We start from the raw sequence: 22,602 nt of genomic DNA, 5'->3' as shown, positions 1-22,602 counted from the left end.
ACATTCAGTGCAACGTTTACTCACAGCACAGTGGTGAGCCTTCGAGTATGCAGCGGCACATAGACATACCAGTTCAGCTTGACACAAACTTCTTGTGAAATTTTAATGGAGCCATTACCTGTTCACCTGGTTTTCACTCTACATGTTCTAACAAGGCATCGGGAACAGAGAAGGGCTGTTGGGCATGTTGGCGGCTGAAGGAGGAGAGCCCCAAGATGTCGGAGCAGGAGGCCTTTACCCCCACGGCTTCACCGACAGGCAACACTCATACCTGCACCTCTCTGAGGAGCAGTGTATCAGAACGATGCACTTCCGAAAGGAGGTTGTTAGAGAGATATGCAATCTCCTGCAGGAAGACCTGCAGCCTCACATCGGCACCAGGACTGTGCTGTCCGTCTCACTGAAGGTCATGGTGGTACTCGCCTTCTATGCGTCTGGCTCCTTCCAGGCTGCATCAGGGGACATATGCAGCGTCTCACAATGTGCAGCACATCACTCCATCGCGATGTCACACAGACACTCTACACATGCAGAATGAATTTAATTACCTTCCCAACGAATGGGGAGAAACAGGATGAGCACGCATGTGGGTTTGTCAGGATAGTGGGATTCCCGAGGGTGTGGCTGTGTAGGTGCTGATGTGCCACGTGTGTGTACAGTCGGGTATCTGAGTAATAAGGCGGTGTGTATATTTGCATTTCATGCTGCGTGGCATCGCACAGTGGGTCGGGAGCACAAGCAACTACCAGTCAGTCTGAGGTTTAGACCTGTGACCGCATCTGAAGAGTTGAAAGATGCTGCTCGGTGGGCTCAGGATGTAAGGAGCTAGAAGGTGAGAGAGGCTTGGATGGGCAAGGCATATCTGGTGAAGTGCAGGAGAGGTATCAGGCTGGCTTCAGCAAGGGGAAGCCTGGCCTAGTAGACATATAGAAGGGGCAGGCACTGCAAAGTCTTTACATTGTGTGGGACAGTGAGGTTCACATGAAGGCATTGGAAGGTGAATGGAAGGGTACTCACCCTGACGACCCAAGTAAGGTCGTTGAATTCATCACCACATTGTGTTGCTGTTATGGCACCATGTTCCGGGCTGAAACGTGGTGTGCCGTCTCCCTCCACAGCCTCTCCAGAACCATAGGCGGATGTCTTCATCCTCCTCCCGGCTGGCCGGCACTCCAGCGACTCTCCACTGCCTCCAGCAAGAGCGGTGGGCGAGAAGCGGGCACTTAGCTGGTGTCCTCCTTCCTCCTCCATGTTGGCGCTATGAAGACAGTGTGGAGCTGGAGCTGCTCATACTCTAACTTACCTTGCTGTGCCTTTAATACTCGGCTGTTCCCGGGATCTGAATCAAAGTTCGGCGCATGCGCAATGGGTTTGCTAATTTACCAACCAAAGCTTTCGTATAGCCACCCCCGAGCTCTGGTGTGCAACGGCCTCTGTCTGCTCGTCGTCCAATTCTGACGATTTTTGGGATAAAGGCGCAAACTTTTTTGACGATAACATTACCGCTCCACCTGGGTAACCACCCCAAGTAAGACGTGACTGAATTTCACCCCCAATACCTTAAATCATCTTTCTGATTGTCCTCTGTACCTTCAGAATGGCAGTGACCTTCACCTGTGGTCAGGTGACTATAGCAGTGCAGGTAATACCCCAGATAACCTCCCCACGTCCTGAAACAACAGCGATTTAACTGCTGTCTATTCACAGTCTGCCCCTTTCTCAGTGTATACAATAGCTCAGCTAATCTACCCAAGACCTAATACAATGACAGTGGAACTTCCTTCAGGGGAGTTACTTCCAAAGCTCAGGGTATTGATAACTGAGGGCAGAGCACCAATGTCGGAGTGCAGCACATCGGGTATGAGACCAGAATTGGAGGAGCACATAGATCTCGAAGGATTGTAGGCTGAAGGAGATTCAGAGATGGGGAGGGTGTGATGCAATGGAGGATTCTGAATACAAGAATGAGGCTAGTTAAATCGATACGGTGCCTGAACAGAAGCCAATGTAGGTCAGCGAGCACAGGGGTAATTGATGCGAGTTCAGATATGGGCAGCAGAGGTTTAGTTAAGCTCGTTAATGCAGCGTGTAAGGTGGGAGGCCGGCCAGGAGGGAATTGGAATAGTCGAGTCTGAGATAACAAAAGGCATGGATGATTTCAGCAGCAGATGAGCTGAGGCAGAGGCAGAGACGGATTATATTGTGGAAGGAGGCAGACTTCGTGATGGAGTGAATATGGGGTCAGAAGCTCTAATAATGGCCAAATGGAATGCTGAGGAGAACTTCTGTCCATTCACAGTCTGTCCCACTCACAGATTGCACCATAACACAGATAACCTGCCAGGGTCTGATACAGTAACAGGGGACTCCTCAACATTCAGTCTGTCCCACTCACAGATTGCACCATAACCCAGATAACCTGCCAGGGTTTGATACAGTAACAGGGGACTCCTGAACATTCAGTCTGTCCCACTCACAGATTACACCATAACCCAGATAACCTGCCAGGGTCTGATACAGTAACAGGGGACTCCTCAACATTAAGTCTGTCCCACTCACAGATTACACCATAACCCAGATAACCTGCCAGGGTCTGATACAGTAACAGGACTCCTCAACATTCAGTCTGTCCCACTCAGATTGCACCATAACCCAGATAACCTGCCAGGGTCTGATACTGTAACAGGGGACTCCTGAACATTCAGTCTGTCCCACTCACAGATTGCACCATAACCCAGATAACCTGCCAGGGTCTGATACTGTAACAGGGGACTCCTGAACATTCAGTCTGTCCCTATCCCACTGATATCCAAAGCCCTATTTTGCAGTAAATACTAGAATCAAGTGAGGATTTCAAACATTTCTCGCTCATTGTTTACTTTCAGTAACAGTTTTAATTGCAACATGCACCTTTATTGCAACCGTGAATTCAATCTTAGCAATATTTTACTGAAGAGTGAAATGGTATTGAGGAATAGTTTTCTGACAATGCAACTAACATTGAGAACCACTTTCTGTCTGTTCTAATTGAAGATGCTCAACAGAAACACAAGGAAACACTCCGGGTACAAACTGAAACACTGAGAGTGAACACTATCCTAATAAGGGAGAAGGTTAAGGTTTTCCAGCTGGTTGATCGATACGCTGAGCTAACGGTCATTTCTACTGTTCGAGATCGGAGACTTGTAGAACATGAACTGCTGGCAAGAGGCCGAGACCATGAAGAGTGGACAAAGAAACATCTCCGGGGAGAACTGGAGAAAATCCGAACTGACCAATTGTTCCACGGCGGTTTCTCCCAAAGAAAATCAGAATCCGGGAGTTCAGCCGCAGTGAGTGGAGTCGCGGGGATTGGAAAAACAACAATGGTACAAAAGATTGTTCATGACTGGGCCACGGGGAAAATATACCCCCACTTTCTATTTGTTTTCAGTTTTAAATTCCGGGATTTGAACGACATTAACGGTAGAATAAACCTGAGGAATCTGATACTGGATCAGTATCCTTACTTTGGGAATATTCTGAGAGAACTCTGGAAGAACCCAGAGGGATTGCTGTTTATATTCGATGGTTTGGATGAATTCAAGGACAGCATCGATTTTGCTGACAATCGGAGAAATACAGAACCTCAGCACAGGTGCACAGATCCCGAAGACTGGTGTGAAGTGTCTGACATTGTGTACAGTTTAATACAGCACAAGCTGCTCCCAGGATGTTCAGTGCTAGTGACCAGCCGCCCCACTGCATTACATTTATTGGAAAAGGCTGAGATCAGTATCTGGGCTGAAATCCTGGGATTTGTTGGTAAGGAACGGAAGGAATATTTCAACAAGTTTTTTGAAGATCAGACGGTGGCAGCAGCTGTTATTAAACACGTGGAGGAGAACGAGATCCTGTACACCATGTGCTTCAACCCTTCCTACTGCTGGATCCTCGGTCTGGCACTGGGTCCCTTCTTTACACAAAGTGACAGGAGACATCAGCCAGTTCCCAAGACCATCACCCAACTGTATTCCTACTATATCTACAACATTCTGAAAAACCACAGCCGAGAGATTGAAAGCCCCCGTGATGTGTTACTGAAGCTCGGTGAGATGGCCTTCACAGGAGTCTCCGAGAAGAAGATTGTGTTTAGAAATGGAGATTTGATCAAATACAATCTGCAACCTTCCCAGTTCCTGTCTGGGTTCATGATGGAACTTTTGGAGAGAGATGATTCTGCCCAGAGCGTGGTGTACACATTCCCACACCTCACCATCCAAGAGTTTGTAGCCGCTCTCGCACAATTCCTGACTCCCGATTCCGGGGACATCCTGAAACTCCTCCGTGAAGCCCGCAGCAAGCAAGATGGGCGATTTGAGATATTTCTCCGTTTTGCTGCTGGTCTCTCCTCCCCACACTCAGCTCGACCCTTGGAGGAGTTTCTGGGTCCATTTCTTCATCAAACCATCTGCCAAGTGATTGACTGGGTGAAGGAGAAGGTTGAAGGACAGATTGGGAACACAGGGAGTGTAACTGGTCAACGGAACCTCCTGAACACATTCCACTACCTGTTTGAGTCTCAGAATACAGCACTGGCTCAGCTCACAGTGGGATCTGTGGAAACACTGACATTTAGTGGATTGACATTGACCCCGATTGACTGTGCGGTCCTGTCTCATGTCATTGGGCTCTGTGATACAATACAACGCCTCGATCTACAGAAGTGCAACATTCAGTGTGAAGGACTCCAGCGGCTGGGACCCGTACTCCACAAATGCCGGGTGTTGGGGTAACTGTTTATTTGTCTCTAACTGTTGGGTGAATTGTAGAACAGTCACGGTTTGTGTTGTTGCTCCGTAATAAAGGGAAACAAACAGTTCAGTTAAACCAGAGAGAAGCAGATTGAACACAAGTATGACCAATAATAAGGGGATCGGTTAGTAAACATAGAAACATAGAAAATAGGTGCAGGAGTAGGCCATTCGGCCCTTCGAGCCTGCACCACCATTCAATAAGATCATGGCTGATCATTCCTTCAGTACCCCTTTCCTGCTTTCTCTCCATACGCCTATGTAATTCCCGAAGGGCTGGAGAATCTAGAACGGATCCTTGTGAACAAATAGGGATTTTACAGTCTTTATCGGATCAACAAATGCAGCTCACTGAAAACATAATTACATTCGGCCCGAAATTTGCGGTCGGTGACTTACTGCGGGCCGATACCTCCAACCGAAAAATAAATGCGAAAGTACCTGATGGTCCCGGAGGAACATAGACTTGCAGTCTGAGGCCTTGATGGGCTGCCCAGTGAATGGGCTCACACATCCCAGGAACGTAAACACAACCTGGGATCACGTGGCCTGGACCACCAATGATCATGGAATATTCTCATTGATTATATTGGGAGTTCTGTTTGTACAAGCTCCCAGTACGATCACTGAAAATACTCCCCAGAACACAGAAGCTGCTCACATATTTAAAATGAATTGAATTATTATTAAAAGGTTCAGAAAAATATTTGATTTTTTAAAAATGTTTCAATAGGGTTAAAAATACCTGAATACACGGTGTTTAATATAAAAACTAGTGATAAATGTAATTGTTCTATGTTTTAAAACTCTTACACAGGTAAAAGTAGGTTCTACACCTGCCTTTTCCAGGCATAAGAGTTTGAAGGACATTCTCTGGGCAGGAGTTGGGCAAATATCCCGATCTCTGCGCGCCAATGTCCTTCTCCTGGCGACACATTGACAAATTGCAAATTCAGGTTCTCGCACATGTGTACTGCGTGCCGAGAACCTGCATTTGCAGGACCTTTGAGTACGTGCGCACATCGTATGCACCTGGGGATTCCGCAGTTTACCGCACAAAATCATATTTAATAAGCTGGACAGTGGAATGTAAATATACAATATAAACCGGCAGTAAAGGTAGAATTCACTTAAAATGTTTTCCACATCCACCATTTCAACTGGGAACAGGACAGAAACCCGAGTTTAAACCTCTAACAGTTAGATATTTACCCCAATAATGTATAGAGTGTGTCTTGTCAAAGGGGAAGTTTCCTGGATTGGGAATATTGGGGAATCGGTAATTCTTTCAGCTGTAAATGTTTAGAATTATTTACAGTCCTGAACATTAAGACAAGAATGATATTCAGGATCTTCAATCTGCCTGTAAAAAGGTTCCAATCTAGTGTGGTGTGGAGTATTATCCCCGGGGTACAGACACACACCGGCCAATCGAGTGTGGTGTGGGGTATTATCCCCGGAGTACAGACACACACCGACCAATCTAGTGTGGTGTGGGGTATTATCCCCTGAGTACAGACACACACCGACCAATCTAGTGTGGTGTGGGGTATTATCCCCAGTACTGACACACACCGACCAATCTAGTGTGGTGTGGGGTATTATCCCCGGGGTACAGACACACACAGACCAATCTAGTGTGGTGTGGGGTATTATCCCCAGGGTACAGACACACACCGGCCAATCTAGTGTGGTGTGAGGTATTATCCCCGGGGTACAATCACACACACCGACCAATCTAGTGTGGTGTGGGGTATTATCCCCAGAGTACAGACACACACCGACCAATCTAGTGTGGTGTGGGGTATTATCCCCGGGGTACAGACACACACCGACCAATCTAGTGTGGTGTGGAGTATTATCCTCAGGGTACAGACACACATCGATCAATCTAATGTGGTGTGGGGTATTATCCCCGGGGTACAGACACACAGCGACCAATCTAGTGTGGTGTGGGGTATTATCCCCAGAGTACAGACACACACCGACCAATCTAGTGTGGTGTGGGGTATTATCCCCAGGGTACAGACACACACCGACCAATCTAGTGTGGTGTGGGGTATTATCCCCAGTACAGACACACACCGACCAATCTAGTGTGGTGTGGGGTATTATCCCCAGTACTGACACACACCGACCAATCTAATGTGGTGTGGGGTATTATCCCCAGTACTGACACACACCGACCAATCTAGTGTGGTGTGGGGTATTATCCCCGGGGTGCAGACACACACCGACCAATCTAGTGTGGTGTGGGGTATTATCCCCAGGGTAACCAGACACACACCGACCAATCTAGTGTGGTGTGGGGTATTATCCCCGGGGTACAGACACACACAGACCAATCTAGTGTGGTGTGGGGTATTATCCCCAGGGTACAGACACACACCGGCCAATCTAGTGTGGTGTGGGGTATTATCCCCGGGGTACAGATACACACCGACCAATCTAGTGTGGTGTGGGGTATTATCCCCAGGGTACAGACACACACCGACCAATCTCGTGTGTGGGGTATTATCCCCGGGGTACAGACACACACCGACCAATCTAGTGTGGTGTGGTGTATTATCCCCGGGGTACAGACACACACCGACCAATCACGTGTGGTGTGGGGTATTATCCCCGGGATACAGACACACTGGCCAGCGGTAGGATCTCACACACAGCGGGCGGCTCCTGGGTAAACCGGGGGCAGTGAACCCGGTAATTTCCCATAATCAGCCCCCTGTGTGTGAGGCCCCGCTCGGGGAGGGAACTTCCGAAAATTACCCCCAAACTGTCGGGCAGTTACACCTGGAATACATGTAGAGCCAATTTAATGGGGAATGCAGTGAGAGACTGCCGTCCCCTATAAACTACATTAATGATTTAGATGAGGGGATTAAATGTAGTATCTCCAAATTTGCGGATGACACTAAGTTGGGTGGCAGTGTGAGCTGCGAGGAGGATGCTGTGAGGCTGCAGGGTGACTTGGACAGGTTCGGTGAGTGGGCAAATGCGTGGCAGATGAAGTGTAATGTGGATAAATGTGAGGTTATCCACTTTGGTGGTAAAAACAGAGAGACAGACTATTATCTGAATGGTGACAGATTAGGAAAAGGGGAGGTGCAAAGAGACCTGGGTGTCATGGTACATCAGTCATTGAAGGTTGGCATGCAGGTGCAGCAGGCGGTTAAGAAAGCAAATGGCATGTTGGCCTTCATAGCAAGGGGATTTGAGTACAGGGGCAGGGAGGTGTTGCTACAGTTGTACAGGGCATTGGTGAGGCCACACCTGGAGTATTGTGTACAGTTTTGGTCTCCTAACCTGAGGAAGGACATTCTTGCTATTGAGGGAGTGCAGCGAAGGTTCACCAGACTGATTCCCGGGATGGCGGGACTGACCTATCAAGAAAGACTGGATCAACTGGGCTTGTATTCACTGGAGTTCAGAAGAATGAGAGGGGACCTCATAGAAACATTTAAAATTCTGACGGGGTTAGACAGGTTAGATGCAGGAAGAATGTTCCCAATGTTGGGGAAGTCCAGAACCAGAGGTCACAGTCTAAGGATAAGGGGTAAGCCATTTAGGACCGAGATGCGGAGGAACTTCTTCACCCAGAGAGTGGTGAACCTGTGGAATTCTCTACCACAGAAAGTTGTTGAGGCCAATTCACTAAATATATTCAAAAAGGAGTGAGATGAGGTCCTTACTACTAGGGGGATCAAGGGGTATGGCGAGAAAGCAGGAATGGGGTACTGAAGTTGAATGTTCAGCCATGAACTCATTGAATGGCGGTGCAGGCTAGAAGGGCCGAATGGCCTACTCCTGCACCTATTTTCTATGTTTCTATTTAAACCATTTAACGGGACAGGATGAACTCTCCTTGTTACATGAAATCCTGGGGGATTTTACAGCAGCAGTTAGCGCCGTTTCACAATATAACTCACCCTGAGATATTATACAGATTAATATAATGCATCGAGCATAAAGTACAGGGAATCGCCGCTTTATCATTTGATTCGGAAAAAATTGCCCCATTCCCATCAAACCCGAGATTTAGGAGCTGCACAAATGGGACAAGTTTTCTCAAACATGAGGGGTCCGATCACTGAGCTCCAGGAGGGTAATTCTGATCATCGCGGAATGAGATCGGACAGAGGGACATTTACAGGCTTCACACAGACAGCACTTTATTTAATAAATACATTTACTGACAGTCCTTGAATATATGGGGAGTTGGACAGAGTGAGATTAAATATTGGGGGAATATTGCGGGGGTCAGTGGGTGCGATCGGTGGTGGGTCAGGTGGGAAATTATTTATTTGACAGTGGGTCGGGAACCCGCTGTTAACCCGCTCCACACAACTTTCCCAAATATCAGGTCTGTCAGCACTGAGCAGACCCAACACACAGCAGCGGGGGAGGCAATTCAGGTCTTATCACCTTGTTAACGATTAACAACTCATTTCAGTCCATCCTCCGAGTTTACCAGGTCACCCACGGGGTCCATGCTGCTCGGGGATCACGCGGGTAACCAGGGCGGGAGTTGAATGGCCATGGAATCATCTCATTACTTGAAAGCTGGAAATGTGCTATAAAATCTCCATTGTCACAGCTGTTCACTTTCCAAGCTCAGAAGCTGTTGCTTGCTGTGTTTGAAAGACAGGTGAGCTTTATGCAGGTTGCAAATGTTTGGAGAAAGCTCTCTATCCAGTGTCCCCTCTCTCACCATTGACAGATCGCTTCTGTTATCCCAAGTTCACCTGCCATCTATTACATCAGAATGGGTACGGTTTATACTGTCTCCCCTTGGTCCTCAGATTCTGACCATGATCAGCCCCCACACCAGCAGCACCAACAAACACACCGACCTTCTCTGCAATCACCTGATGCTGCACAGGACACAGGGTATCAGCACCCGCCCACATTGCTGCCCAGGAGATCAGGGATGGTCTCACCATGGTCAGATGTACTTCATTTGACAAGGTGCCACATTAAAGGTTACTGTACAAGATAAAAGTTCACGGGGTTGGGGGTAATATATTAGCATGGATAGAGGATTGGCTAACTAACAGAGAGCAGAGAGTCGGGATAAATGGTTCATTCTCTGGTTGGCAATCAGTAACTAGTGGTGTGCAGCAGGGATCAGTGCTGGGACCCCAACTATTTACAATCTATATTAACGACCTGGAAGAAGGGACTGAGTGTAACGTAGCCAAGTTTGCTGACGATACAAAGATGGGAGGAAAAGCAATGTGTGAGGAGGACACAAAAAAATCTGCAAAAGGATATTGACAGACTAAGTGAGTGGGCAAAAATTTGTCAGATGGAGTATAATGTTGGAAAGTGTGAGGTCATGCACTTTGGCAGACGAAATCAAAGAGCAAGTTATTATTTAAATGGAGAAAAATTGCAAAGTGCTGCAGTGCAGCGGGACCTGGGAGTTACTTGTGCATGAAACACAAAAGGTTAGTGTTGTGTCTTGGATAAGGAGTCAGACTAGATACTGCAAGCTCAAAGTAAAGTGTGACCATAGTCCTTTATTACAGGTCTCAGAGTGCGTCTCCAATCTGTGAGGCCTCCTTATGTACAGGTGCTCCCAGGGGATTGTGGGATCCCTTGGGACTCCAGGGGATGAGCCCTCTGGTGATTAAACATGGCATTTCAGGTTTACATATATAACAGTTACACAGAAAGCAGGTACATAGAAACATAGAAAATAGGTGCAGGAGTAGGCTATTCGGCCCTTCGAGCCTGCACCACCATTCAATAAGATCATGGCTGATCATTCACCTCAGTACCCCTTTCCTGCTTTCTCTCCATACCCCTTGATCCCTTTAGCCGTAAGGGCCACATCTAACTCCCTCTTGAATATATTCCTCTTGAATACAGCAAGTAATCAGGAAGGCCAATGGTATCTTGGCCTTTATTGCGAAGGGGATGGAATATAAAAGCAGGGAAGACTTGCTACAGCTATACAGGGTATTGGTGAGGCCACACTTGGAATACTGCGTGCAGTTTTAGTTTCCATATTTACGAAAGGATATACTTACTTTGGAGGCAGTTCAGAGAAGGTTCACTCGGTTGATTCCGGGGATAAGGGGGTTGATTTATGAGGAAAGGTTGAGGAGGTTGGGCCTCTACTCATTGGAATGCAGAAGAATGAGAGGTGATCTTATTGTAATGTATAAGATTATGAGGGGGCTCGACAAGGTGGATGCAGAGAGGATGTTTCCACTGATGGGGGAGACTAGAACTAGGGGGCATGGTCTTAGAATAAGGGGCCGCCCATTTAAAACTGAGATGAGGAGGAATTTCTTCTCTGAGGGTTGTAAATTTGTGGAGTTCTCTGCCTCAGAGAGCTGTGGATCCTGGGACATTGAATATATTTAAGACAGAAATCGACAGTTTCTTAAACAATAAGGGGTTAAGCAGTTATGGGGAGCGGGCGGGGAAGTGGAGCTGGGTCCATGATCGGATTAGCCATGATCTTATTGAATGGCGGAGCAGGCTCGAGGGGCCGTATGGCCTACTCCTGCTCCTATTTCTGATGAGGATCAGTTTGGATTTGCTCTAACGTTTTGTGATCCACTGAGATCATTGAAAGGTTTGCACCACTGCAGCCAGGTCCTCCTGACTACATCCCTGCTTGTGCAATGTGTACCCAGGCTGCATTGGTCTCCTGGGGAGGTCTCTTCCACCCATGGGAAGGGAAGAGGACCTCCCTGTGTGCTGTGAATCCCTCCATAGCCATATGGAGTGAGTGCTGGGAAAGCAAGGGTGCAGCGGTGCACCTCTGTACAGAGCTGGTCAGTGTTTGCAGCAGCTCACTGACAGCACAACTGTGGACATCAATGTGCACACGGTCCCTTTAAAGGAACCGGCTGATGCCGCGTCACCAGACCCGCTTCTTCCAATTGGTCGGGAACCACACTGGGTGGGGCTTAACACGGCCAATCAGAGGAGAGTTTCACAGAGCGGGCTGGAACCGGACACGAGATGGGGACCCACCACTGACCCCGGTCACACCGGACCCACCCAGGTGGGGAATCCCGGCCCAAAACTGGATATTAATTTACTGATGTACTTTCAGTGATTGCTGTAATATCCGAGAGAGAGAATATATCCGATCCGGGGTTTGGTTCAGTTTGTTTCTCACTCTGTTTGTGTTTAGACTGAGTGACAATAACCTGGGAGATTCAGGAGTGAAACTGCTGTCTGTGGCTCTGAGGGACCCGGACTGTAAAATACAGGAACTGTGGTAAGTACCAGACTGTGTGAGATTGTGTTTATAATAACTGGGTGTCTGACACTGAACATTTTATTAGTATCAGTAATAGTGTTATTAATAAACACTGAACATTATTAGTATCAGTAATAGTGTTATTAATAAACACTATACATTATTAGTATCAGTAATAGTGTTATTAATAAACACTGAATGTTACAGGTTGAGCGTCCAAAATCTGGAATATTCTGGACTCCGGCTCAATCCATGCTCGGGTCGTCCAGAATCCGTAAAATGTTCCGGAATCTGGACCGGACGACCCTGCCGACCTCGGGCCTCGCTCCCCTTACCTTGGGGCCTCGTCGCTGGCCCAGCCGAACACCTTCTTCCTGGCGGGGCCTCGCCCGATCGCCTCCACAACCGTGGGTCCCCGCCCGATCGCCTCCACGGTGGGGCCTCGCCCGATCGCCTCCACGGCGGGGCCTCGCCCGATCGCCTCCACGGTGGGGCCTCGCCCGATCGCCTCCACGGCGGGGCCCCGCCAGATCGCCTCCACGGCGGGGCCTCGCCCGATCGCCTCCACGGCGGGGCCCCGCCAGATCGCCTCCACGGCGGGGCCTCGCCCGATCGCCTCCACGGCGGGGCCCCGCCCGATCGACTCCACAACAGTGGGTCCCCGCCAGAACGCCTCCACGGCGGGGCCTCGCCCGATCGCCTCCACGGCGGGGCCTCGCCCGATCGCCTCCACGGCGGGGCCTCGCCCGATCGCCTCCACGGCGGGGCCTCGCCCGATCGCCTCCACGGCGGGGCCTCGCCAGATCGCCTCCACGGCGGGGCCTCGCCCGATCGCCTCCACGGCGGGGCCTCGCCCGATCGCCTCCACGGCGGGGCCTCGCCCGATCGCCTCCACGGCGGGGCCTCGCCCGATCGCCTCCACGGCGGGGCCTCGCCCGATCGCCTCCACGGCGGGGCCTCGCCCGATCGCCTCCACGGCGGGGCCTCGCCCGATCGCCTCCACGGCGGGGCCTCGCCAGAACGCCTCCACGGCGGGGCCTCGCACGATCGCCTCCACGGCGGGTCCCCGCCAGAACGCCTCCACGGCGGGGCCTCGCACGATCGCCTCCACGGCGGGGCCTCGCACGATCGCCTCCACGGCGGGGCCTCGCCAGAACGCCTCCACGGCGGGGCCTCGCCCGATCGCCTCCACGGCGGGGCCTCGCCAGAACGCCTCCACGGCGGGGCCTCGCCCGATCGCCTCCACGGCGGGGCCTCGCCAGATCGCCTCCACGGCGGGGCCTCGCCCGATCGCCTCCACGGCGGGGCCTCGCCAGAACGCCTCCACGGCGGGGCCTCGCCAGATCGCCTCCACGGCGGGGCCTCGCCCGATCGCCTCCACGGCGGGGCCTCGCCAGAACGCCTCCACGGCGGGGCCTCGCCAGAACGCCTCCACGGCGGGGCCTCGCCCGATCGCCTCCACGGCGGGGCCTCGCCAGAACGCCTCCACGGCGGGGCCTCGCCAGAACGCCTCCACGGCGGGGCCTCGCCAGAACGCCTCCACGGCGGGGCCTCGCCAGAACGCCTCCACGGCGGGGCCTCGCCAGAACGCCTCCACGGCGGGGCCTCGCCCGATCGCCTCCACGGCGGGGCCTCGCCAGAACGCCTCCACGGCGGGGCCTCGCCCGAATAACACTTTGGAGAGCAACATCCCCCACCCTATCTGACGTTCCGAAATCCGGAAATACCCGAACCTGAGCTCGGGTGTTTCGGGATTTCGGACGTCAGAAACATGTTCCGAAGTCTGGGAAAACCGGCTCGGCCTCGGTCCCGAGGTTGCCGGATTCGGGGCACTCAACTGCATTAGTATCAGTAATAGTGTTACTAATAATAATGTGTAGTGTTTATTAATATCAGTAAGTGTTACTTATAATAACGTATCGTATTTATGAATATCAGTAATAGTGTTAATAATGTACACTGTTTATTAATATCAGTAATAGTGTTACTAATAAACACGGGGGATTTACTCTGATTCCTGTTATTTCTCTCTCTGATCCCCAGGCTAGAGGCTGTCGGTCTCACAGATTCTTGTACCGAGGATCTCACCTCCGCTCTCAGTACAAACCGCTCACTGACGGTTCTGGGCCTGGGATTTAATAACCTGGGAGATTCAGGAGTGAAACTGCTGTCTGCGGCTCTGAGGGACCCGGACTGTAAAATAAAGGAACTGCAGTAAGTACCAGTCTGTGTGAGATTGTGTTTATAATAACTGGGTGTCTGACACTGAACATTATTATTAGTATCAGTAATAGTGTTATTATTAAACACTGAATATTACATTTTGAGCGTCCAAAATCCAGAATGTTCCGGACTCCAGGACAATCCGTGCCAGGGTCGACCGAAATCCATACAATGTTCTGTAATCTGCACCGGACGACCCTGTCGACCTCTGGCCTCGCCGCCCTTACCTTGGGGCCTCCTTGCTGGCCCACCCGAACACCACCTTCCCGGCAGGGCCCCGCCCAAACACCTCCTTGGAGAGCAACACCCCCCCGCCCCCCCCCCATGTTGATATTCCGATATCCGGAAATACTTGAACCTGAGCTCGGGTGTTTTGGATTTCGGATGTCAGAAACATGTTCCGAAGTCCGGAAAAACACGAAAACTGCCTCGGCCTCGTTCCCGAGGTTGCCGGTTTCGGGACACTCAACTGCATTAGTATCAGTAATAGTGTTACTGATAATAATGTATAGTGTTTATTAATATCAGTAATAGTGTTATTATTAATAAACACTCTACATTGTTATTAATAATAACACTATTACTGATATTAATAAACACTATACATTATTATCAGTATCAGTAATAGTGTTATTATTAATAATAATGTAGTGTTTATTAATAACACTATTACTGATAGTAAACACTCTACATTATTATTAGTATCAGTAATAGTGTCATTAATAAACACTGAACATTATTATTAATATCAGTAATAGTGTTACTGATAATAATGTTCAGTGTTTATTAATATCAGTAATAGTGTTATTAATAAACACTGGGGATTTACTCTGATTCCTGTTATGTCTCTCTCTGATCCCCAGGATGCGTCATGTCGATCTCACAGATTCTGGTGCCGAGGATCTCTCCTCCGCTCTCAGTACAAACCGCTCACTGACGGTTCTGGGCCTGGGATTTAATAATCTGGGAGATTCAGGAGTGAAACTGCTGTCTGCGGCTCTGAGGGACCCGGACTGTAAAATACAGAAACTGGGGTAAGTACCAGTCTGTGTGAGATTGTGTTTATAATAACTGGGTGTCTGACACTGAACATTATTATTAGTATCAGTAATAGTGTTACTAATAATATTCAGTGTTTATTAATAACACCGTTACAGATACTGACACTAATAAACACTGAATATTGCAGGTTGAGCGTCTAAAATCCGAAATGTTCCTGAACCCGGACTCCGGGACAATCCGTGCCAGGGTCGTCCGGAATCCGTAAAATGTTTTGTAATCTGGACCGGATAACCCCGCCGACCTCTGGTCTCGCCGCCCTTACCTTGGGGCCTCCTCGCTGGCCCACCCGAACATCTTCCTCCAGGCGGGGCCCCGCCCGAACACCTTCCTCCAGGCGGGGCCCCACCCGAACACCTTCCCTGTGGGGCCCCACCCGAACATCTTCCTCCAGTCGGGGCCCCACCCGAACACCTTCCTCCAGTCGGGGCCCCACCCGCACACCTTCCCGGCGGGGCCCCACCCGAACATCTTCCCTGTGGGGCCCCACCCGAACACCTTCCCTGTGGGGCCCCACCCGAACATCTTCCCTGTGGGGCCCCACCCGAACACCTTCTTCCAGTCGGGGCCCCACCCGAACACCTTCTTCCAGTCGGGGCCCCACCCGAACACCTTCCCTGTGGGGCCCCACCCGAACACCTCCACTCCCCCACTCCCCCCCCCCACTCTTTCTGACGTTCCGAAATCCGGAAATACCCGAATCTGAACTCGAGTGTTCATGGATTTCGGACTTCAGAAACACATTCCGAAGTCCGGTAAAACACAAAAACTGGCTCGGCCTCAATCCAGAGGTTGCCGGATTCGGGACGCTTAACTGTGTCACTAATAATAATGTTCAGTGTTTATTAATTACACTATTACTGATACTAATAATAATGTTGTGTTTATTAGTATCAGTAATAGTGTCATTAATAAACACTATACATTATTAGTATCAGTAATAGTGTTGCGATTAAACACTGGGGATTTACTCTGATTCCTGTTATTTCTCTCACTGATCCCCAGGCTGGATGCTGTCGATCTCACAGATTCTGGTGCCGAGGATCTCGTCTCCGCTCTCAGTACAAACCGCTCACTGACGGTTCTGGACTTGGGATCAAACTCCTTCACAGACCGTTCTTGCCCCGCTCTCTGCCACCTCATACTAACCTGCAGGAGTCTGGAGCGGATCTGGTGAGTGTTTGTGTTAATGTTTAATGTAATAAAATATAAATAAGTTCAGTCACTATTTATGGGTAATATTTGACTGTAATGAACATTGAAATATTAACCCAGTCTCCCTGTTATTTACACTGTTGTTCAATCTGTTTATTTCCTGTTTAATCTTTAATCTGTTTCAGGCTGAGGGAGAATCATTTCAGTTCAACCGGACAGAGACACCTGGTGTCGCTGCAGGAATCCAGACCCAGACTGAGAGTGGATGTGTGAACATTTCACTGTATGACCATCACTGCTCCCATTGTGTGAACATTTCACTGTATGACCATCACTGCTCCCATTGTGTGAACATTTCACTGTGTGACCATCACTGCTCTCATTGTGTGAACATTTCACTGTATGACCATCACTGCTCCCATTGTGTGAACATTTCACTGTATGACCATCACTGCTCCCATTGTGTGAACATTTCACTGTATGACCATCACTGCTCCCATTGTGTGAACATTTCACTGTGTGACCATCACTGCTCTCATTGTGTGAACATTTCACTGTATGACCATCACTGCTCCCATTGTGTGAACATTTCACTGTGTGACCATCACTGCTCCCATTGTGTGAACATTTCACTGCATGACCATCACTGCTCCCATTGTGTGAACATTTCACTGTATGACCATCACTGCTCTCATTGTGTGAACATTTCACTGTATGACCATCACTGCTCCCATTGTGTGAACATTTCACTGTATGACCATCACTGCTCCCATTGTGTGAACATTTCACTGTATGACCATCACTGCTCCCATTGTGTGAACATTTCACTGTGTGACCATCACTGCTCCCATTGTGTGAACATTTCACTGTATGACCATCACTGCTCTCATTGTGTGAACATTTCACTGTATGACCATCACTGCTCCCATTGTGTGAACATTTCACTATGACCATCACTGCTCCCATTGTGTGAACATTTCACTGTGTGACCATCACTGCTCTCATTGTGTGAACATTTCACTGTATGACCATCACTGCTCCCATTGTGTGAACATTTCACTGTATGACCATCACTGCTCTCATTATTTGACCATTTGGGCCGATTTCCTGCCCCTCCCCTTTAACCCCGCGCGCTCCAGGTTTAAATCCTACCGGCCCTTTAACGGTTTCCCGTTCGAGCTGAGCGAGCGTCATCTCCCATTGTGACGTCAGAGGCCCCGCCCCAGGGTCACGTGACTCAGCTGCCCCGCTCCCACATCGCTGCTTCTGCAGGATATCTGGGGCTGAATGTTCCCAATGGTGCACTGGGGAAATGCACAGACAGGCAGGGCCCAGGGTGGGGCTCAGTCTGGGCTGCAGTGGGACACTGACAATTGTGCTCAGTATTCCTGGGGGTCTCTCCCAGTGAGGAGTCAGTCTCTGTAAACAAGTGTCCCTGTGTTCAGTGTCTCTCTCCCAGTGAGGAGTCAGACTGTGTAACAAGTGTCCCTGTGTTCAGTGTCTCTCTCCCAGTGAGGAGTCAGACTGTGTAACAAGTGTCCCTGTGTACAGTGTGTGTCTCCCAGTGAGGAGTAATACTGTGTAACAAGTGTCCCTGTGTACAGTGTGTGTATCTCTCCCAGTGAGGAGTCAGACTCTGTAACAAGTGTCCCTGTGTACAGTGTTTCTCCCAGTGAGGAGTCAGACTGTGTAACAAGTGTCCCTGTGTACAGTCTGTCTCTCCCAGTGAGGGGTCAGACTGTGTAATAAGTGTCCCTGTGTACAGTGTCTCTCTCCCAGTGAGGAGTCAGACTGTGTAACAAGTGTCCCTGTGTACAGTCTGTCTCTCCCAGTGAAGAGTCAGACTGTGTAATAAGTGTCCCTGTGCACAGTGTGTGTCTCTCCCAGTGAGGGGTCAGACTCTCTAACAAGTGTCCCTGTGCACAGTGGGGGAAGGTGGCTCAACCGTGGCTAACAAGGGAAATTAAGGATAATGTTAAATCCAAGGAAGAGGCATATAAATTAGCCAGAAAAAGCAGCAAACCGGAGGACTGGGAGAAATTTAGAATTCAACAGAGGAGAACTAAGGGTTTAATTAAGAGGGGGAAAATAGAGTACGAGAGGAAGCTTGCCGGAAACATAAAAACTGACTGCAAAACCTTCTATAGATATGTGAAGAGAAAAACATTAGTGAAGACAATCATAGGTCCGTTGCAGTCGGATTCAGGTGAATTTATAATGGGGAACAAAGAAATGGCAGACCAATTGAACAAATACTTTGGTTGTCTTCACAAAGGAAGACACAAATAACCTTCCGGATGTACTAGGGGACCGACGGAGTAGTGAGAAGGAGGAACTGAAGGATATCCTTATTAGGCGGGAATTTGTGTTCGGGAAATTAACGGGATTGAAGGCCGATAAATCCCCAGGGCCTAATAGTCTACATCCCAGAGTAAAGGAAGTGGCCCTAGAAATAGTGGATGCATTGGTGATCATTTTCCAACAGTCTATCGACTCTGGATCAGTTCCTATGGACTGGAGGGTTGCTAATGTAACACCACTTTTTAAAAAAAGAGGGAGAGAAAAAACGGGTAATTATAGACCGGTTAGCCTGACATCAGTCGTGGGGAAAATGTTGGAATCAATCATTAAGGATGAAATAGCAGCGCATTTGGAAAGCAGTGAAAGGATTGGTCCAAGTCAGCATGGATTTATGAAGGGGAAATCATGCTTGACCAATCTTCTGGAATTTTTTGAGGATGTAACGAGGAGAGTGGACAGGGAAGAACCAGTGGATGTGGTGTATTTGGACTTTCAAAAGGCTTTTGACAAGGTCACACACAAGAGATTGGTGTACAAAATCAAGGCACATGGTATTGGAGGTAATGTATTGATGTGGTTAGAGAACTGGTTGACAGACAAGAAGCAGAGAGTCGGGATTAACGGGTCCTTTTCAGAATGGCAGGCAGTGACTAGTGGAGTGCCTCAGGGCTCAGTGCTGGGACCCCAGCTCTTTATAATATATATTAATGATTTGGATGATGAAATTGAGTATAATATCTCCAAGTTTGCAGATGACAATAAACTGGGTGGCGGTGTGAGCTGTGAGGAGGACGCTAAGAGGCTGCAGGGTGACTTGGACAGGTTAGGCGAGTGGGCAAATACATGGCAGATGCAGTATAATGTGGATAAATGTGAGGTTATCCACTTTGGGGGCAAAAACATGAAGGCAGAATATTATCTGAATGGCGGCAGATTAGGAAAAGGGGAGGTGCAGTGAGACCTGGGTGTCATGGTACATCAGTCATTGAAGGTTGGCATGCAGGTACAGCAGGCTGTGAAGAAGTCAAATGGTATATTGGCCTTCATAGCGAGGGGATTTGAGTATAGGAGCAGGGAGGTCTTACTGCAGTTGTACAGGGCTTTGGTGAGACCACACCTGGAATATTGTGTTCAGTTTTGGTCTCCTAATCTGAGGAAGGACATTCTTGCTATTGAGGAAGTGCAGCGAAGGTTCACCAGACTGATTCCTGGGATGGCAGGACTGACATATGAGGAGAGACTGGATCAACTGGGCCTTTATACACTGGAGTTTAGAAGGATGAGAGGTGATCTCATAGAAACATATAAAATTCTGATGGGATTGGACAGATTAGATGCGGGAAGAATGTTCCCAATGTTGGGGAAGTCCAGAACCAGGGGACACAGTCTTAGGATAAGGGGCAGGCCATTTAGGACTGAGATGAGGAGAAACTTCTTCACTCAGCGAGTTGTTAACCTGTGGAATTCACTGCCGCAGAGAGTTGTTGATGCCAGTTCATTGGATATATTCAAGAGGGAGTTAGATATGGCCCTTACGGCTAAAGGGATCAAGGGATATGGAGAGAAAGCAGGAACCGGGTACTGAAGGCATGAACAGCCATGATCTTATTGAATGGTGGTGCAGGCTCGAATGGCTGAATGGCCTGCTCCTGCACCTATTTTCTATGTTTCTCCCCCAGTGAGGAGTCAGACTGTGTAACAAGTGTCCCTATGTACAGTGTGTCTCTCCCAGTGAGGAGTCAGACTGTGTAACAAGTGTCCCTGTGTACAGTGTGTCTCCCAGTGAGGAGTCAGACTGTGTAACAAGTGTCCCTGTGTACAGTGTGTCTCTCCCAGTGAGGAGTCAGACTGTGTAACAAGTATCCCTATAACCCTCCGAGTTCTCTCCACTCTGACCTGTTGCCCATCCTCGATTTTCAGTGCTCCACTGTTGGGCCCATGTTTTCAGCAGCCAAGCTCCTAAACTCTGGAATTCCCTCCCTAAAGCTCTTCGCAGATCGACCTCTCTCTCCTCCTCCTTCAAAAGCTTCTTCAAACCGACTTTTCACTGAGCTTTTGGTCATCCATCCTAACATCTCTTTATGTGGCCCAGTGTCCAATGTTTCTGATAATTGCCTTGTGACGTTTCATTACATTAAAGCCGCTATATAAATGCAAGTTATTGTTGTCCCGGTGTTGTGTTAATAAAACCCCGCTTACTTCAGCTTGTTCCTGGTCTTCTCGTTACTTTCATCAAAACCGGCTTCATTGTTTAAATGTGTTAAATAAAGGTTCCTCAAAACAACATCCCACCTTCTCCAAACGACACTGTCGACACGACCTGTCCGTCTATTGAACTGGGTGGGTTTTACTCGGGAGGCTGGCTATGCAATTTACACAAGATGGTGAGACTGGATGTGAGCTAAACAGCGCAGCAGGGAATCTAAAAATGCTGCCCCACATTAATGTAAAATGGTCAACGTAACCCTGCAGCAAAATGGTCAACGTAACCCTGCGGCAAAATGGTCAACGTAACCCTGCGGCAAAATGGTCAACGTAACCCTGCGGCAAAATGGTCAACGTAACCCTGCGGCAAAATGGTCCCCATGAACCTGCAACAATCATAGAATCACACAGCCCATTGGGCCCATCCTGCCTGTGCCGGCTCTGTGAAAGAGCGATCCAATTATTCCCTCTCTCTCCCCGTAGCCCTGCAAACTGTTTCTTTACAAGTGTACAAGTACAATCTGCTTCCACCCCCCTTTCAGGCACTGCTTTCCAGGTCATAACAGCTCTCTGCATCAAAACAAATCCTCCTCTCTGCTCAGGTTCTTTTGCCAATAATGTTAAACCTGTCCTTTGGTTCCCCACCCTCCTGCCACTGGGAATAGTCTCTCCCGATTTACTCGATGAAAACCCCTCAAATGGCCTCCATGGTTGTAGCATCGCTCCGAAACACAAGCATTTTTGGAAATGTCCATCCACTGGTTTCTGAACTTAATTCCCTCTCGGCCCCTGTTCATCACCCACCCAGTTAACATGTTTTTCTAACATTGCCGGCCGGGCTTTGTATATATTTAATGTGGAGAGACAGATTTTTGAACGATGAGAGTCGGGTTTTAGGGAGCGGATAGAGAAGTGGGGCTGAGTCCATGATCAGATCAGCCATGATCGTATTAAATGGTGGAGCAGGCTCGAGGGGCCAAATGGCCGACTCCGGCTCTTATTTCTTATGTACTTGTGTTATGTTCTACTTTAACCCCAGGCTTTAACCTCTTTAAAACACAGGAACTTGTTCACCAGAGACAACAAAACCAGGGCCCAGACTGGAAATTAAACCCCAGGTAATAAACAGACAGAACTCACGTGGGCCCATTGGGTACAACCTCGAGAGGGGGTCTCGGTCAGTCCCCTCTGGATGGGGTCCTCGGTCAGTCCCCTCGGCAGGGGGTCTCGGTCAGTCCACTCGGGAGGGGTTCTCGGTCAGTCCCCTCGGCAGGGGGTCTCGGTCAGTCCCCTTTGGACGGGGTCCTCGGTCAGTCCCCTCGGCAGGGGGTCTCGGTCAGTCCCCTCGGCAGGGGGTCTCGGTCAGTCCCTCTGGAGGAGGCCTCATCAAACATGGCTGCCACAGCCAGTAAGTGACATCATCAAAATGGACACAGCCAGGCCACATCCCTTTCAAACTGCATGTGTGTGAGAGAGAGAGTGAGTATATTGTGGTGTATGTAGCACACAAATCACTGACTCCACGCGGTCTGGTGTAAATCTAACTGCTGTGACCTTCGTCCTTTATTGTTCAGCTCCAGAGTGCCGCTCAGGTGTGGTGGTCGGCCTTATTTCGTGCCTGTTGCAGGCACTTCCAGGTTT

At 49.2% G+C, this 22,602-nt stretch overlaps 1 protein-coding gene across 1 annotated transcript in view; it reads left to right on the top strand.

Moving 5' to 3' along the window:
• Window positions 1-22,602, top strand: part of LOC139242929 (uncharacterized) — a 297,685-nt gene that overhangs the window by 200,983 nt on the left and 74,100 nt on the right. The window contains exons 8-13 of the mRNA XM_070870565.1: window positions 3,034-4,771; window positions 11,950-12,036; window positions 14,062-14,232; window positions 15,105-15,275; window positions 16,306-16,473; window positions 16,641-16,726. Of these exons, the coding sequence (XP_070726666.1) occupies window positions 3,034-4,771; window positions 11,950-12,036; window positions 14,062-14,232; window positions 15,105-15,275; window positions 16,306-16,473; window positions 16,641-16,726 (2,421 nt within the window). The remainder of the gene's footprint in view (window positions 1-3,033; window positions 4,772-11,949; window positions 12,037-14,061; window positions 14,233-15,104; window positions 15,276-16,305; window positions 16,474-16,640; window positions 16,727-22,602) is intronic.

This window comes from Pristiophorus japonicus, unplaced genomic scaffold (assembly GCF_044704955.1).
Source record: "Pristiophorus japonicus isolate sPriJap1 unplaced genomic scaffold, sPriJap1.hap1 HAP1_SCAFFOLD_154, whole genome shotgun sequence".
In the NCBI taxonomy this organism is placed as follows: Eukaryota; Metazoa; Chordata; class Chondrichthyes; family Pristiophoridae; genus Pristiophorus; species Pristiophorus japonicus.
Note: the sequence above shows the minus strand (reverse complement) of the source record. Positions and strands in the feature narration are given on the sequence as shown.